Raw genomic sequence first — 17,375 nt, 5'->3', positions numbered from 1 at the left:
TAGAAAGGAATCCAAATAATCTCTTTCAGCTGCCAAAAACATGAAAACGGCCTCGTCCTCTGGATTAATGTTTCTATTACTACAAGAGGCGGAAGTAAAAGTATGTTCTCATAGGGTGTCTTAAGAACGTTTTTACTAGACTTTTTAGGAAAATACATTTTGGGAATAGGTGCCAGTAATATAGTGATGGGTAACAGATGGCCTGTGTGATGCATTTGGTTGTGGTACCAAAAGCCATTCGAATCACTGAGTTGGAAGGGATCTGGAAGCTCACCTAGTCCAACCCCCTGCTGACGCAGGAAACCTACTGTTATGGCATCTCTGATGGGTGGCCATCCACCCTCTTCTGAAAAAGCTCTCACAAGGGAGGACCCACCACCTCCTGAGCTGGTCTGTTCTAGTATCAAACAGCTTGTACTGCCAAGACGTTCGTCCTCATGCTCAGTCAAAATGCTCTTGCTTGCGATTTGAACCTACCCTCGGTGCAGGTGCTACCTTTTGGTGCTGCCTTCCCCAACCTGGCAACTTGTTTTGGACTACAAGTCTCATCATCCCCAACCACAGGCCATGAAGGCTGGGGTTGATGGGAGTAGTAGTCCAAAACATGCTGGAGAACACCCAGGTTGGGGAAAGCTGCTCTGGAGCAACAGAGAACAAATTTGCTCCATCATCCATGAGACAGTCCTTTGAATATTTGAAGATGGTTATCATACTTGCCTCTTAAGAATCTCTTCTCCAGGCTTCTTTGGGTAGCCAGTCTTAGGAGATATTTCTTAATGAGGCTGTTCACACAACACACTAACCCACACTCAGTGGTTAAGAGTGGGTTGTTTGTTGAACTGTGGGTTGTCTGAACCCAGGACATTTTCCACAGGGTGGCTTGTTAACTACCCTGAACGACCCAGCAACAAACCACGGGTTCTCAAGGTGGCTTTTTCAAGAAAAATAAGCCACACTGCATGGTTAACAAGCCACCCTGCAGAAAATGTCCTGGGTTCAGACAACACCCTAACCCACTGTTCAACAAACAATCCACGGTTCAACAACAACCCACACTCAACCACTGATTGTGGGTTAGCATGTTGTGTGAACCCAGACAATATTTCCAAGAATGGACCTTTATAACATAACATTTTCATCTGGATTCGCCCCGCCTCCCCATGAGGGGCTTATGTTTAATTATCACGTGACAATGAATGAACTGTTCCAATATACAACACTTTAACAATGCAATCCTATGCATGTCTGCTCAGATGTAATTCCCATTAAGTTCAATGGGTCTTACGCCTAGATAAGTGTGGACTGGATTGCAGCCCAAAGCAATCAGACACACAACAGATAAGCTACATAACTTCTGACAACACCCAAAGTTGCCTTTCCAACCAAAGTTTCAAATGTTCCCTATCAAGGTAACAAGCTCCCATAATGGCCATAGTTTCTGTTCTTATACTTTAAAAATTCAATTCAGTGTTATTGCGTATAAGACTAGATCATCACAATATAACAGAGAAAAATATCCTATGTATTACAAAAGTAAAAGTGAACAAATTAAGCATAGATCAAAGACAATGATGAATAAACCCAACGCTAACGAACTTAACCTAAAGATAAAATTCCATAATACTGGTTTCCAATTTTTACAAATGTGTCTGGGGTTTTTATATATATTTATGAGAAAAATTAAATGGGCAGGCAATTCAGGAACAAGCATAACTGGGAAGCTTAAATGCGTTACCTTTTGGTTGTTCTCCAAATGAACACAGTTCTTGTCTGGATCCAGCTTCTGCACTCTGGACTGGATCCACTTCACACCTGAAGGGACCACACTCGCTGTTGGACGTGCACACGGTGCCAACCGTTTTGCCCCAGCCCCAACCAAGGTCCAGAGTGGCTGATAATAGTGGTTCTGTAAGAGATCGGTAGAAGCAACAACATGCCAACTCATGATAAAAGCTGGCACCAGTGCAAGAACAATGGAAGGAAAATCCTTAAGAACACTTGGAACTGGGCAGTTCAGACACAAAAAGAGCCTGGGTGCAGGGCAGGCTGGTGGAACTCCAAAGGAGCTATCCAAGGTACGAGGTTCTGACTGGCTCTGACTGAAACCCAGAGCAGATTCACCACCCCACAGACATCGAAGCCACCAACTTCCACTACCCAGGTGGATTGGACCTAAGCACAGTCCAGCAGGTCCCAAGCTGGGCAGGAAGACAATAGCCCTCCCCTGCTGTTGCACCCCCACACCAGCAGGTGACAGTCAATAGCATACTGTCTCAGCATATAGAGGTTCCATTTAGTTATCAAGACTAGCAGCATTGATAGACGTATCCTCTACGGCAGGGTTGTTGAACCTCAGACCTGGGGCCAAATCTGTCCCACCTGGGGCTCCCCAGATGGCCCTGCCCTTGCCTCTGGCCCCACCCCCTTCCCCTCGCACCACCCCTATCCCCAACAGCCAATTATCTGATGGTTTCCCATCTTTTGTGCAGTTTTTTCCCCATTCTAAAAGGTTGAAATGCCTCTCCCAAGGCTTAGTTACTGGCAGGCTACAAGCTAGACTATACTGGCATTTTTGGCCCCACCTCTTTTGTCCGAAAAGCAGCTGTATATTCAGATTTTCACCACCTGGTGACAGATGCTAATAACTAAAATGCACCAATTCAGCCAGATCCCTGGTTGTTCCAGGGGCTAGGCAGGTTAGAATGGGAGAGCTATATGTGATCTCTCTAGGTCACAGAGTATTTCCTGTTCTGGGTCCAGCGCCAAATAGCCAAGAATGCTGCAGCCCGAAATGTAACAAAGCAAAGGACAAAGCAACACCGTCCACATGTGGGCGAGCAGCAATTCAATCCCACCCAAATGGTAGGAGCAGAGGCTTTGGGACTTCTTGTTCCAGTCAAAAAAACCCCAAACCCTCTGTGTGCACAACTCTGTCTGATCATTTGCCTAAAAACAGTCACATTTTGTTCTTTTTCATTCAGAGAGGCTACAAACTTTGAGTGGCAAATGGCTTTTCTAATAGACCTGTCGTGTCACTTAATGGAAAGTATGCACGGGTCATTATTTATTTAGGAAATTGATGGACTACCCTTCAGCAACAAAACTCCCGGTACAAAATTAGAGGGTATGCCACAAGATCATTCTCTCTGGAATGCCTGTGGGAGAGGAATGCGTTCAAATCAACCTCTTATTAGTATTTGGAATGGTCTGCTCTGTTGGGGTGAGAGAGCGAGAGATGTGAACTCTTATGGGGCAAAGCAGAAAAAATGGTGGGAAAACCCAGGAAGGAAAAAAAACACACCGCGTTTATTTTTCCAGGGATTTGGGGGGAGGGGACACGTTTTATGTCTATTTTCCCCTGATTTTTCCCTGTTCTTTTCCCAAGCCTTCACATCTCTAGGGTTAACCATACATTTACCTCCTGCGGCTCAACAACAGCCACATTGCCGGCCCCCACTTTCCGCTTCATCCGTGCGCTCATGGTTATCCCGCCAGTACCTCCGCCTAGCACCAGCACCTCGTAGTAATCCTTTGAAGCAGCCCTGGATGTTGTATGCAATTGGGGCGAACCCATTTTTAGAATTCCTGGCCTAAGTAAAGGCACTATGGGACGAGCACAGGTGCACGAGGACATGAACCCAATAGTTGCCATCTTTGGTGAACCTCAGTCTGTGAAGCAATAAGAAAAGAGGATGTGAACAAAACAAGCAAAGACACATTGCCTTTTTTATTTCATTATTTATCACACCCTTCTACCAAGGAGTACTGGTAACATACCTGGCCATCTGACAAATACACACACACACACTCTCTCTCTCTCTTCACAATAAACCTCTGAGGGTGGTTTAAGCCAGGGGTCCCTAACCCTTTTGGGCTGGTGGGCACTGTTGTAATTTTGAAGGCATGTCATGGGCACTTTCACAAAATGCCTGCCATGGGGGCACCTTGCCCGTTCATAAAATGACAAGCATGGCTGGTCAACAGAACACTCATTTCCCAGAAGACAAAGTGGTGAGAATAAAGGAAAAGTAATTTACTCAAGAGCCCAAATACAAGGCAGAGGTGGGGTTTGAACATGAAGCCACTCTATTGACCCCAAATCTAGATGGTGCTGGAGGGCAACACTTCACTTTGCAGCAAGCCAGCCTCCCAGTTTAAAAATAAATTATTTTAAAAGTCTTAAGAAATAAAACCAAAATCAGGAAGGGTGGTGGACTGTCTTTTTTTTACCATTTTTGAAGCACAGCCTGGCTGGCCACCAATCAAGGATGCCATAGTAGCATATTTCCTGCATCAGCAGGGGGCTGGACTAGATGACCTCTGAAGTACCTTCTGTTGGAAAGTCTGGTTTGACTTCCAGCAGAGTTGCTTTATATAGAGAACACATGGTGACACTGAATTTAGTATTGGAAGCAATAAACGCAGGCTAGAGCCAGTTTAAAAGAAGCTCAAATCAATTTACTTTATTAGTACTTTATACACAGTTAGAGAAGGCTGATGCTATTTAACTACAAGTACCTCCTAACGCTGGGTGCGTGAGTGTAAGTAACTTAAGGCATGAGATATGATCACTTGGTTCCTCTCTAGAGAGACCACATGATGCTTTTTGCAGAGGAAGAAGGAAGAGGATGGAGCAAGGAATAGGGAACTAATCAAGCTACAGGACATTCTCTATCACCCCCTAGTGTCTGGAAGCATACGGAGTTGTTCCTGTTATCCAACATTTTCCAACTATATAATTCTCAATGCTTTAACCACTGCGATCAAATACATCACATGGGCCATCTGTTACCCATCACTATTACTTGGCATCTATTCTCAGAATTTTTTTTTTTTAAAACCTCTCATAAGAACTTTCTTGATAAACACACTATGATAAAATACTTTTGCTTTCATCTGTTTCTTACTCTTGTAGTAAGATAGCAAAACTAATCCCTTTGGAGACAGTTTCCACATTTTTGGCAGCTGAAAGCGACGTTTATGTTCCTTTCCAGCATTCGGCGAAATGTCAGGGGAATCCAGAATGCAAACATGTTGCATTGTTCTTAGGAACGACGGGGCAGTATGCCAAGTTTACAGAAGCTATTTCTCAAAGCTCATGCAGGCACTACAATATTTCAAATACAGCAAGGGCGGTAACTTTGGGACTCATGAGAAATACAATTGTGGGGGAGGGGCCGTGGCCGTGTCGGAGCACCTGCTTTGCATGCAAAAGGTCCCAGGTTCGATCCTCACCACCTCCAGGTAGGGAGGCTGGGGAAGAATCCTGCCTGAAACCCTGGAAACGTTGACAATACTGGGCTAGATGGACCCATGGTCTGACTCAGTAAGAGGCAGTTCCCTATGAACCCAGCTCTCCTTACTGAACTCACAATGATTCCACCTTAAGTGAATGGAGTGTTGTATGGGGAAATTAACACTGCCACCTCTGCATGTTGACTCAAAAGTAAGTTCCACTGAGTTCAAAGAGCCGGCTCTATCATTAAGCAGAGTAAGGCAGCTGCCACAGAGTGCAAGTGCTGCAGGGCAGGGAGCAGGAGTGAGGTGTTGGTAGATAGAGCTGTGTGGGCCATCTCCTTCAGGTAGCCTGCTTCTCTCAGGTGTGCTCACCCACTGCCAGCATTGAGGTAAGATTCAACTACTTGTCCAGCCGGCTTCTATATGTGGGAAGGGGTAGCATCTTGTCCTTTACCTCAAGCAGCAAAATGTCTCTGGCTGGCTCTGGGCTTCCTCCTAAGTAAGTGTCTGCAACCAGCAGGGGCTGGTGGCTCCAGTGTCAGTGGGGCAGTGAATCCGCTCCAAGTTTCAGTCAGAACTGGGCTGTGAATCGTATAACCCCTGGGCTATATGATTCACCTGTAAATTAACTACACTTTTGAATGCCCTACTAATCAGTACTGGGCTGTTGTTTTGCAAGTTTCAATTTGTTTCAGCCATTGGCCATGACAACATCTATGCTTCTTACACCCATGTGCTTGCAAAGGAATTTAAGCAGTTTACAAGATTTTCAAAAATGGATGTTGCTTTATGCAAAATCCAAAACATGACACTTGACAATATCCACAGGAGTTTGGGGTAAAGCCAAAGAATCTACTTTCAGACGAATTGCTAAGATGCTTGGTGGCACGCAGGAAATATCTTCTTGTTTTTTGCAAGTTTGACCAGTGTCCACAATTTTTTTAAAACAGTATGATTAAATATATTCTCCTTTCCCTTTTCATGCAAGCTGCAGTCTTCTCAGCTAATATGGGGGGGAAGCTGGATGACATTAACACAGATTTCGCAAGGCTTCTATGTCCCACGAAGTATGGAAGGCGTTCATGTTGTACAATGTAGCAAATGACTCAACTCTTTTTGTTCAACAGTTTGGCTTTGCTCCCTCTCTGTATCACCAGATTTACTGCACCCATTTCCTGTGCCAGGCTTTTCAAAGGAGGAAGAGGAACATTTTTTTTTAATCAACCACTGATTCATCTTTTTTATTTTACTTTCTTAAAAAGTTAATGAAGTCCTTCTTCACCCAGAACATAGTTAAATTATGGAATTCGCTACCACAGGATGTAGTAGTGGCCACCAATTTGAATGGCTTTAAAAAGGGGGTTGGACAAATTCCTGGAGGAAAAGGCTATCAATGGCTACTAGTCCTGATGGCTGTGTGCTACCTCCAGTACCAGAGGCAGTGAGCCTATGTACACCAGTTGTTGGGGAACATGGGTGGGAGGGTGTTGTTGCACTCATGTCCTGCTTGTGGGTTCCTGGTCGACAGCTGGTTGGCCACTGTGTGAACTGAGTGCTGGACTAGATCCTTGGTCAGATCCAGCAGGGCTCTTCTTATGTTCTTATTTAGTGAATATTATGAGAACTGACTTGATAATTCTGGATAATTCACAAACTAATTGACAATGCTGCAGCTAGATAATTTTAGACGCTAGATCTAATGGGGGGGCCCTTGACAGCAATGTGTATTTCTTCAGTTGTAAAACACACAAGTAACATTTCTCCTGCACTGCCATTCCATACTTTGCAACTGCTGCTCTAACATTCCTGATACATTAGAACTAGGGATGTCAGAGAAATCCTTAACAGAATCAAATGAGTTCAGATTTCTGTGGATCTGACCCATGGATTCTGCAGAGGACAGGCTTTCCCTGAGTTGCATGGAATCCACAGACTTGCGGACCAGTTTTTGTGTTTTTTTACTTTCCAGAATTTTATGCAAATTTAGTTGTAGAAAAGTACGTAAAATAAAAAAACCACTGGCTGAAAATGCACTTTCCCCATAGGTTAAAGCATGAAAATGTGCATTTGGGGGGGAGGGGGGATTTGTGTACTTTTGCAAGTGTGAATCTGGCAAAAATCCAATTCCGCCAATGAGTAGACAATGGAACAAAAGGCACCTGACAATCCGTGAAACGGAGATGGAACCGATTTTACAAAATCTGTACATCCCTAGTTGGAGCAAACAAACAAAACCTGTTTGCCAACCCTAACAAAAAAATACTCTGAGCAAGCATGTGCAGTTTCCAATTTTAACTCACTTTAATCATACTGCCATCATGACTACAGGAATAAAATGTAGGGTGCAATCCTATGCATGTTTAGACAGAACTAAGTCCTACAACTCCCAGCATCTCCCAGCAAGCTGGCTGGGGGATGCTGGGAGATGTAGGACTTAGTTCTGTCTAAACTTGCATAGGATTGCGCAGCCTGGGAAGAATCCAATGTTAGTCCTACTCTAAGTAAGACCAGTAGTACTACCCTAAGGTTTGCTTCCGCTGCTAAACCCATGTACTCAGGACACCATTTTGTTGTAGAAAAGCGTAAGATATTTTCAAAGTAAAAAGAATAAAAGAAATGACCATCTGGGACCATGTACATGCCCAGCAACTATGAAATTAAAAGCAAATAAGCAAAGATGCTGCAGTGGGTCCAGGTGGGCCCTCTAATGATGTATGTTTGTATTTGGTTGCGTTGTATGGGGGGACTCATTTGGGTGTTACACTGATTAGTATAAAAAGACTCACCTGATACTGTAAGGAGAGGAATGGAAGTTTGTATTGTGACTCACTCAGTAAAAGCTACCTTTGCAAACTTGTATTTGGAGTGTTCTGTTTACGCCTAAGAACATTACAGGCCCTTGGCCGGTGTGCTGCTGCCCCCATCCCTTTCTGGGTGGTCATGTGTGGGGACTCGAGGGCTGAAGTGGCCCGGACTTCGGCCCTGGATGCAGGCCGAGAGGAGCCATGCCTAATCGACCTCTGTGACACTGGTGCGGAACCTCTTTCAGCCGAGGCAAGAGAAGCTCTCCAGTGCCACATTCCAGTGGTGGCTGGGGCCAGTGGCAGAAGAGGAGGGGCCAAAAACAAAACCAAAAAAAAGCCAGCGTATTTTAGCTTAAAGGTCTTGCTGCCAGTTAACTAAGCCTTAGATGAAGCACCTCAACCAGTGTTGTGCCAAAAATGTCTCCCACCTTTTTTTCGACCATTCTCATTCAGTCTGATAGAGGAGAAATTGCTTTCGAAAAGAAATTCAATGGTGAGGAAATTTCGGATAAATTCTCATGGGTTGGGGTTGGGTTTATTGGGCTTACCTTCCTTAGGAGGTGGCCGAGGAGGGAGCACAAGTGTCCGGTTTTTCATTATAAGATCATCTCTCTGGCAGTCTGAAGCCTCCTCAGCTTCCTACCCTTCAATTAAAGCCCAGTTTAAGGCACCATGAGGTAATTCCTCCCATAGGGTTTTTTAAGATCAGGACACGCAGGCAGCCCGGGAGGCTCGCTGTGATTAGGTGAGCTCAAAAGCACCACAAAAAATACATTATAAAGCATCCTGAATGAGGCAGAACAGTGGAAGCCTCTTCCATGTGGAGAGAAAACTTTCGGGAAGTTGGAGAACAGATTTTGGCAGAGCACTAACTCCACCTCATCCCTGGAGCTGGACACAACACTGCCCCCACCTGCATGGCCGTGGATGCAAACTGGGGGCCGGCCTGCCAAGACAGCTGATGCTGTTGCAGCACAAAGGCCCCCAAAACCCTTGCCCCAAAAGAAAGAAGCTGTGCTATAAGCCCTGCCAACGGGGAGTCCTACCTGGGAGAAACTGCTGAGAATTTCTACTCCCTCTGGAGTAATTCGGTGAAATTGTCTGCCAGATTTCTCTGCCCACAAGTAAGGTGGAGAACTTCAAGGGGGCGTTTGCACACTGCTCTAATCTCAACCTTTTAGAATGGGAAAAAGCCACGAAACAGCCAGGAAACCACCAAACGATTGGCAGATGGGAGAAAGGAGGCATGTCTCTTTGGAGTTCTCCAGAGGGCCAGATTGGAACCATGGGCCTAAGGTTGCCATATCTGTTCTTTCTATCAAAGTTTATATTGGTCTGTGACTATAATGAATCCTTCATTCATTCACATTAATTCATGACCCACTGAAATCAATGGGATTGACTTCAGTCCCACTGCTTTCAATGGGTCTACTCTAAGAATGACTAAATCTGGATCCAACCAGATCTGGATTTTATTGTATGTTGTACATCGCCCAGAGTGGCTGGGTGACCAGCCAGATGGGCGATTAATAAATTAAATAATAATAATAATAACAACAACAACAACAACAACAACAACAACCACCTATTGTCCATTTGGGATGACAATGCAACTGCCATCAGCAATCCTGGCTGGGGATGATGGGGGTTGAAGTCCAAAACAACAGGAGGGTACAAGGTTGGGAAAAGCTGCCATAGGACCGAGTACTCTTTCCGTGGAACACTGTTCTACAGTGTTTGGCCTCCTCCCCTGATTCTAGCATTTAAATCTTTGGCTGGGGGTGGGGAGAGATGACCGCATCTTGACACAAGCGCCCATCAATATAAAAATACCGGCGCATGAACACTAAAGCACACTAAATGCAGTGCGCAGCCTGCCATTTTCACACACCGCACCTATTGAGGTATATTTTGAGCTATATTTTGAGCTACTGATACCACATTTTAAGACATTTGTTTTCGTACTATATCTCTTAATCACCCTCTAAAACAAACACCCTCTGCTCTATATCAGTGAAGGGCCAGGTATCGCAGGGTAAATGAACAAAGCATACAACAGTGACCCCATTAGGGCTGTCAGTGGGGCAGTGAATCCACTCTGGGTTTCAGTCAGAACGAGGCAGAACTCTAAAGGAGCTATCCAAGGTGCAAAGCACTGCTGGACACATTGTTCAAAGGCCAAGCACTGAAGAAGAGAACTTTTGAACTAGTACGCTTATACAAAACTGTCCTGTACTTGAAGGCAATAAAAGGACTAACCTCTCCCTATGCTGGTGGAAGTAGCGCAAGTATATAACTCTCAGCACCATACACTCTACATCCCCATGATTGCCTTGTCAATACAGCTCTCTTGTTATCAAACTTGTGATTAAAGCCATTGCCTTTTCATCCGTTTCCTTCTTTGCAAGGGTATATGGCTTAATGATTAAACCTTCCAATTGGAAAAAGTCACGCAAAGCAAGCTATGCAACCACACGGTCCTGCATGAGCGACAGTTCAGCAAACTCAAGAGCAGTTGCAGGTTAAGAATCTTTCCACATGATCGTGGAACTGCCCAACTGCACTTTGTACATAGCAAAATGCCACTCCAGGTCCCCAATCCACTGCCACCTTGAGGATTAGACACTTCAATGGATTTATTTTCCCAGCTGTTTATAAGAGAAAAATACCAAAGAAAAAAAACTGGTTCTGTCCTTAGCCACTTACAATCACCAAAACAGAATAGGTTGAAGGAAAATTATGTATATCCAAAAATATAAGAAAATTTTGATATAAATACTAAAATTTCACACAAAATTTAAACAACTTAATCGCAGTCAAAAATGCCCATCAATCCATCACATGTACTGAGATCTTGGGGTTGTGGTGGACAGCTCAATGAAGATGTCAACCCAGTGTGCGGCCACTGTAAAAAAAGGCAAACTCCATGTTAGGCATAATTAGAAAAGGAATTGAGAATAAAACTGCCAATGTCATACTGCCCCTATACAAATCTCTGGTGCGACCATGCTTGGAATACTGTGTACAGTACTGGTCACCACACCTAAAAAAAGATATTGTAGAGCTGGAAAAAGTGCAGGAATGGGCAACTAAAATGATCAAGGGGCTGGAGCATCTCCCCTATGAGAGAAGGTTACAACAGCTGGGATTGTTTAGCTTGGAAAAAAGGAGGGTAAGGGGAGACACAATAGAGATGTAAAAATGATGCATGGTGCGGAGAATGTGGATAGCGAGACATTTTTCTCCCTCTCTCAAGATACTAGAATCTGGGGTCATCCTATGAAGCTGATTGGTGGGAGATACAGGACAGATAAAAGGAAGTAGTTCTTTACACAGCACATAGTTAAACTATGGATTTCACTACCTCAAGATGTAGTGATGGCCACCAATTTGGATGGCTTTAAAGGGGGGTTGGACGAATCCCTGGAGGAAAAGGCTATCAGTGGCTACTAGTCCTGCTGGCTGTGTGCTACCTCCAGGACCAGAGGCAGTGAGCCCATGTACACCAAGTGCTGGGGAACATAGGTGGAAGGATGCTGTTGCATTCATGCCGTGCTTGCGAGTTCCTGGTCCACAGGTGGTTGGCCACTGTGTGAACAGAATGCTGGACTAGATGGACCCTTGGTCTGATCCAGCAGGGCTCTTCTTATGTTCTTACATATACAGGCTTTACATAGTCACAATAAAAGGTAAAGGTGTCCCCAACCAGTCGTGTCCGACTTTAGGGTGCGGTGCTCATCCCCGTTTCTAAGCCGAAGAGCCAGCGCTGTCTGAAGACGCTTCCATGGTCATGTGGCCGGCATGGCTGAACACCGAGGTGCACGGAACGCTGTTACCTTTCCTGCCGAGGCAGTACCTATTTATCTACTTGCAATTTCTTGCTTTCGAACTGCTAGGTTGGCAGAAGCTGGGACTGAAGACGGGAGCTCACTCTGTCACGCAGTACTCGGGTCTCGAACTGCTGACCTGCCGACCTTCCAGTCTGCAGTTCAGCGTCTTAACCACTAAGCCACCGCGGCCCCATACATAGTCACAATACTGATTTCCAAATTCAAGCCATTACAAGTACACAATACTAATATCACAAACGCATTTCGTCCAGTCTGATCCTCTTCAGCGGGAGAAAATGTAAAGAATCATTACAGCCCTTCCTAAAACAAAATTAACATGATGCTTGAATTCCTGTATGGAACCAGGGATTGTTATATATACAAAAACTGAAATCCACATCATGTGACTGGTAGCTGCATGCGAGAAAGAGGGGAAGGAACATTCCCCCCTACATTAAAAAATGACTAATTCCTTCCACCTGAAGCAGCCGTTTACTATAACCAATATAAACAAACCTTTTGTTCTAAACAGTTTTTTTAGATGCAAGCACATCGACTAAGTCCTGGGGGTGGCTGAGACGTTGCTAATCAATTATTTAAATTTTGTGTGAAATATTAATATTTATATTAAAATTTTGTTATATTTTTGGATATACATAATTTTCCTTCAACCTATTCTGTTTTGCTGCTTTTAAGAGAAGGTGCAGCTTTGCCCAGCACGCAGCTAGACCAAAAGGGAATGTATGCCCTAGGCTATGGTGCAACATGCAATAAACACCATTGCAGAGCGTACAGTTAAGAGAAATTAAGAGCACAAAGTTAAGAGAAATCCAACAGGTGCAGCTTTGCTCAGCATGCAGCTAGAGCAAAAGGGAACATATGCCCTAGGCTATGGCGCAACACGCAATAAACACCATTGCAGAATGCACAGTTAAATTTGAGAGGCCGGTTGTGCAATTCAGAAAATCTTGGCTCATATATGCATCTCCACTCCGAGCACAGCTATGACATGTTTAGTTTAGAAGAATTATGGCTGCAAAGATGGCAACCACAAGTCAGCAAAATATACCTCTGAATGCAAATTAAAACAATTCTGGGTAGTAAAGGCGCTGGCTATAAAGCAAATACCTCCAAAGGTCTTGTTTATGCTACATACAGCCCAAACCAAAATTAAGCATGCAAAGGGTTACGGCCTTAATTTACTGCTGAACAGAAGTGACCTGAAGAGGATTTAATGCACATCTGAGCTGCAGCTATTACCCTGCAAACATGTGACGTGGATGATCATGATTATTTTGGGGAAAGATGTGAACATGCTTTTAGGATTGAATGCAACATTTTTTTAAAAATCTTGTGGACTAGTAACTTCTGTGGATTTATTTCCACAGCATCTGGGTTCATTCTGACAGTTCAAAGATCTTCATATTCATTATTGTAAAGTATTATTATCCCATTATTATTGATCATCAACAAACCCATGTTGCAAATCAGAGGTTGGGTTGCCACCTTTCTTTCTGACCTTGCTCCTGTGTCATTAATAGCAGTCCAACATGCAGAAATTAAGCAAGTTACACTTTTCCCATCACTTACCTCCATGCAAGAAACCCTTCAGATATCTTTGTATCGGGCTGCTGTTAAAGGCACAGGAACAAGGCCAGAAAACCCTTACGGGGCACTAAGAAAATAATAGCTTGCCAATAATAGCATGGTGGCCCAGTGTCCTACTTTACAGAGGACAGTCCTCTATTTGAAGGACTACCCAGTCCTAGTCTGATTTAAAGATACATAACCGGTAGTGCAGGGGCCTTGACGTTAAACTATGGAATTCACTACCACAAGATGTAGTGATGGCCACCAACTTGGATGGCTTTAAAAGGTGGTTAGACAAATTCCTGGAGGAGAAGGCTGTCAATGGCTACACGTCCTGATGGTCATGTGCTACCTTCAGTCTCAGAGGAAGTGTGCCTATGTACACCAGCTGCTGGGGAACATGGGTGGGAGGGTGCACTTGCACTCATGTCCTGCTTGTGGGTTTTCCGTGGGCAGCTGGTTAGCGACCGTGTGAACAGAATGCTGGACTAGATGGAGCCTTGGTCTGAGCTTTAAGTGGGCAGTAGGAGCTTTAAGCTAGAATATGCTGAGATTTTTGGTATTCTTGGTTCTTCTTATGTTCTTCTGAAGCTGCTCATCAACAGTTATCATCAGGACAAGAGACTGAGCAGACACACAGGTCACAGTCTTCCCCACCCTGGTGAGAGGTACTGTATTTCTGTTTAAGTTATATAGTAGTTTATAGTCATTATTTCTAACCAGATTATATTTATATGCCTATAAATTAGCATGTGCAAAGGTCATGCAAAGCTGCATCCCCTTTAGGGTGATGCATTTCCCCTGTTCTGGGAGGCGATGCATAGGGGGCTACCCTAATTTGAATGTGGAACTTATTGGCACAGAGTGTGAACTACTTCTTTACATTACTGGTAAAATGCCTTACACCCACACACACACTCCTGTCTAATACCAACTCTGGGTGGCCTGAGACCTCTCAATTAGGACATGAAATGGGACCACTCGAAAATATAATGGTTTCTACACACTCAAGGGACTCCCCAGGTAGACAAAGTATATTAGGGCATAATCCTATGCATGTTTAGACAGAGAAAAGGCCTACAACTGTCTCAGGCTGGCTAGGGAATGTTGGGAGTTGTAGGACTTTTTTGTGTCTAAACATGCATAGGGTTGCACCCTTATTTATTTTCAAGATGTATATACCACTCAACATGCAGTAAAATGTCCGAACTATGAACAATAAAAAGGGGAAAGGGGAACAACAATAATCAAAATGCAGAATTAAACCCTTTAAATCAAATTGTGCCAATAAAACCACAGCTGGTCAGGGAAGGCTTGTTTGCATAAAAATGTCTTCAGCAGGTGCCGAAAATGAAACAATACTGGTGCCTGCCTGACATCAACAGGCAGGGAGTTCCACAGAGAGGGGGCCAATACACTGACAGCTCTACTCCCAGTGGATTCCAAGCAGACTGCAGGTCCATGTGGAACCACCAGGGGTGCCTCATCTGATGACTTCAGTGACCCGGCAGGCAGGCGTGGGAGAAGGTGCTCTCTCAAATATCCTGGTCCCAAGTTGTGTAGGGCTTTAAACAGCAATAACAAAGCCTTAACCCTTAAGACCCTGATGCTGGGAAAGATTGAAGGCAAAAGGAGAAGGGGCCGGCAGAGGATGAGATGGCTAGATAGCATCACTGATGCAATGAATATGGGCTTGAGCATGCTCCGGGAGAGAGTAGAGGACAGGAAGGCCTGGCGTGCTATGGTCCATGGGGTCACGAAGAGCCGGACATGACTGAACGACTGAACAACAACCCTTAAGCATACGCTCTCTACCAGTAGCTACGGCCCCTCCCCATCAAAATCCAGGTAAACATGCAATATGATGATGCTCTTAAGAGGAGAAAGGTCTGAACGCAATGAATCTGACTTCCAGAGTTGCCACCTTTTGACAGGGGCACTGTGCTTTAAAACATAAAAATAAAGAGTGTAGAAAAGTCAGCAATTCACCCAGCACGGCTTTCCCCATCATACCATCTCTAGCCTGGGGAAAGCTGCACCTACTGAACTGCTGCCTGTCACGCAATCTTAAGGACTTCTGCATGCTCCCGAGGAGGAGGGAGCACCCTGCTTCCATGTGTTTCCATGATGGCGATGTGGCTCCCATTAAGGCTGGCCACACCCACCAGACTCCCAGGTAGTGTGATTCACTTATATAGGTATAGGTGCTCAAGAAGCTCCACCCCACCCCCTGAAGACCCTCTGCTCTGATCCAGACATCTATTACTCGGTTGCAATATTTATTCAGTGAAGATAGGGCTATCTACAGTCATTAGCCATAACGGCTGAGGAGAACCTCTATGTTCAGCAATAACATACCACAGAATGCCAGCTGTTGGAGGCAGGAACAAAGGCAGCCTTCCCCCATCTGGTACCTTCCAGATGTGTTGGACTCCAGCTCCCAGAACCCCCCAACCAGCATAAGTTTGGGAAAGTCGATCTAGCGAAAAATAGGTGGTAGGACTCGCCAGACCGGCCTTGGATCAAGAAAGGCTCTTCCAATGTTCTTGCAGAGTTGATGAATGGATTAAAAATATATATTTTGACTTACACTTCAAAAATAATTGTTCTTAAAGCAGATGTGGTTTTATATTGAGGGCAAGTGAGGTAGTGACTTTCCACCCTCTTGTGTCCCTCACAACCAGGGACGTGTGCAGCTGCAGACAGCCACACCGTTTCTTCCCCTGTCTTCCTCTGGCAATCTCAACAGAATTCTGAATATCTGCCCCATCCTCTGCCCTACCAGCCCCCACTGTCTTAAGATAAATAACATGGCAGGTAGCAGGGGCCATCTTAGAAGGCACAGCCCTCTTCACAAAATGTATTCCACAACCCATCCACCCCCAACACACACACCGTGTTTGGTAACTATGAATACAATGAGATTCACTAAGATTTCTGGAATTGGGTAATGCCGCTAGTAGGTTAGTGGGCCGTGGCTAATTTGCACATGCTCAGAGATACTCGCCTCATTACCATGTCCCAGGAATGAACCCTGCAACTAAAAAACAGGCCCTGAATGCTAGTTGATTAAATCCTAATCCCATACCCCACCCCACTCTCACACACACACTCACCCCTCGAATTATCACTTTCCCACCCTTTAAAACTCCGGAGCCTTTGGATGGATGTATAACAGGCAGAAAGAGGTGGCGTCTTGCTGGCACAAAGTGATGATGGGTAAAGTTTCACCTGTTAAGTTTCTAGTCCCTCGTGCAGCTGTTAAAAAGCACAGGGACGCGGGCGGGGCGGAGGGAGATTTGAAAAGAGGGTAGGTGCAAGTTTAATGCCGCCCCTAATCGTCCCGGGGCAGGGTACTCACGTGCCACAAAAAGCCAAACCGCCCCGCTCCACGCCGCAGCTCGCCTTGCTCGCAGCGTACGCGGCCGTTCCGCGCGGAGAGCCGCCGCCCGCCCGTTGCGCAAGAGCCGCGGGTTCGCCCCTCGGAGGGGCCGGGCAAAGGCCCGAGTTCGGCGCAAACACACGCCTCCCTGCAGACAGGCGGAGCCGCGGGGCAGAGGAAGAAGAGGGCGTCGGGCTCCGTCTCTTCGCCGCGCCCTGCTGAGACGTGCGGGAGAAGAGGCGAGCCGAGAGCTCCTGAGCGCGTGCAGACTGCATTTTACGCCTGCTCTGAATGACTGCCATGAGTCTCCAGCAGCAGTCCCTCCACGCGTTCCCAGATCTGTTTTATAGGGATTCGGTCGGCTTCCTTCCTTCATCTATTTATTTTCATCCGTGACTAGGGCTCCCAGATTTGTTTTTGGGTGGGGTGGGGTGGGGGAGTTGTTTGAGCCCAGCAACCCTTTTCTTGCCAATTAAAAACCGGGTCGCGCTGCACAGGAAAGTGCGTGGCCCCCCTGAGCTTTGGGCACGC

At 45.4% G+C, this 17,375-nt stretch overlaps 1 protein-coding gene across 3 annotated transcripts in view; it reads right to left on the bottom strand.

Annotated features, from left to right (window-relative positions):
- The window catches only part of SQOR (sulfide quinone oxidoreductase), a 31,616-nt gene extending 14,707 nt beyond the window's left edge, over positions 1–16,909 (bottom strand). The window contains exons 1-3 of one of the 3 annotated variants that reach the window (XM_084817169.1): positions 16,579–16,909; positions 3,419–3,669; positions 1,736–1,906 (exon numbers count right to left, since the gene is read on the bottom strand). In XM_084817169.1, coding sequence (XP_084673295.1) covers positions 1,736–1,906; positions 3,419–3,652 — 405 coding nt within the window. In that variant the 5' untranslated portion in view covers positions 3,653–3,669; positions 16,579–16,909. The remainder of the gene's footprint in view (positions 1–1,735; positions 1,907–3,418; positions 3,670–16,578) is intronic. The other 2 variants (XM_084817168.1, XM_084817170.1) reach the window with 2 other exon arrangements.
- Positions 16,910–17,375: the final 466 nt, after the last annotated feature.

This window comes from Heloderma suspectum, chromosome 11 (genome assembly GCF_057233095.1).
Source record: "Heloderma suspectum isolate Gila_16-S chromosome 11, 16-S_ref, whole genome shotgun sequence".
NCBI lineage: Eukaryota > Metazoa > Chordata > Lepidosauria > Squamata > Helodermatidae > Heloderma > Heloderma suspectum.
The sequence above is the reverse complement of the archived record's forward strand: the minus strand, read 5'-3'. Positions and strand labels throughout refer to the sequence as shown.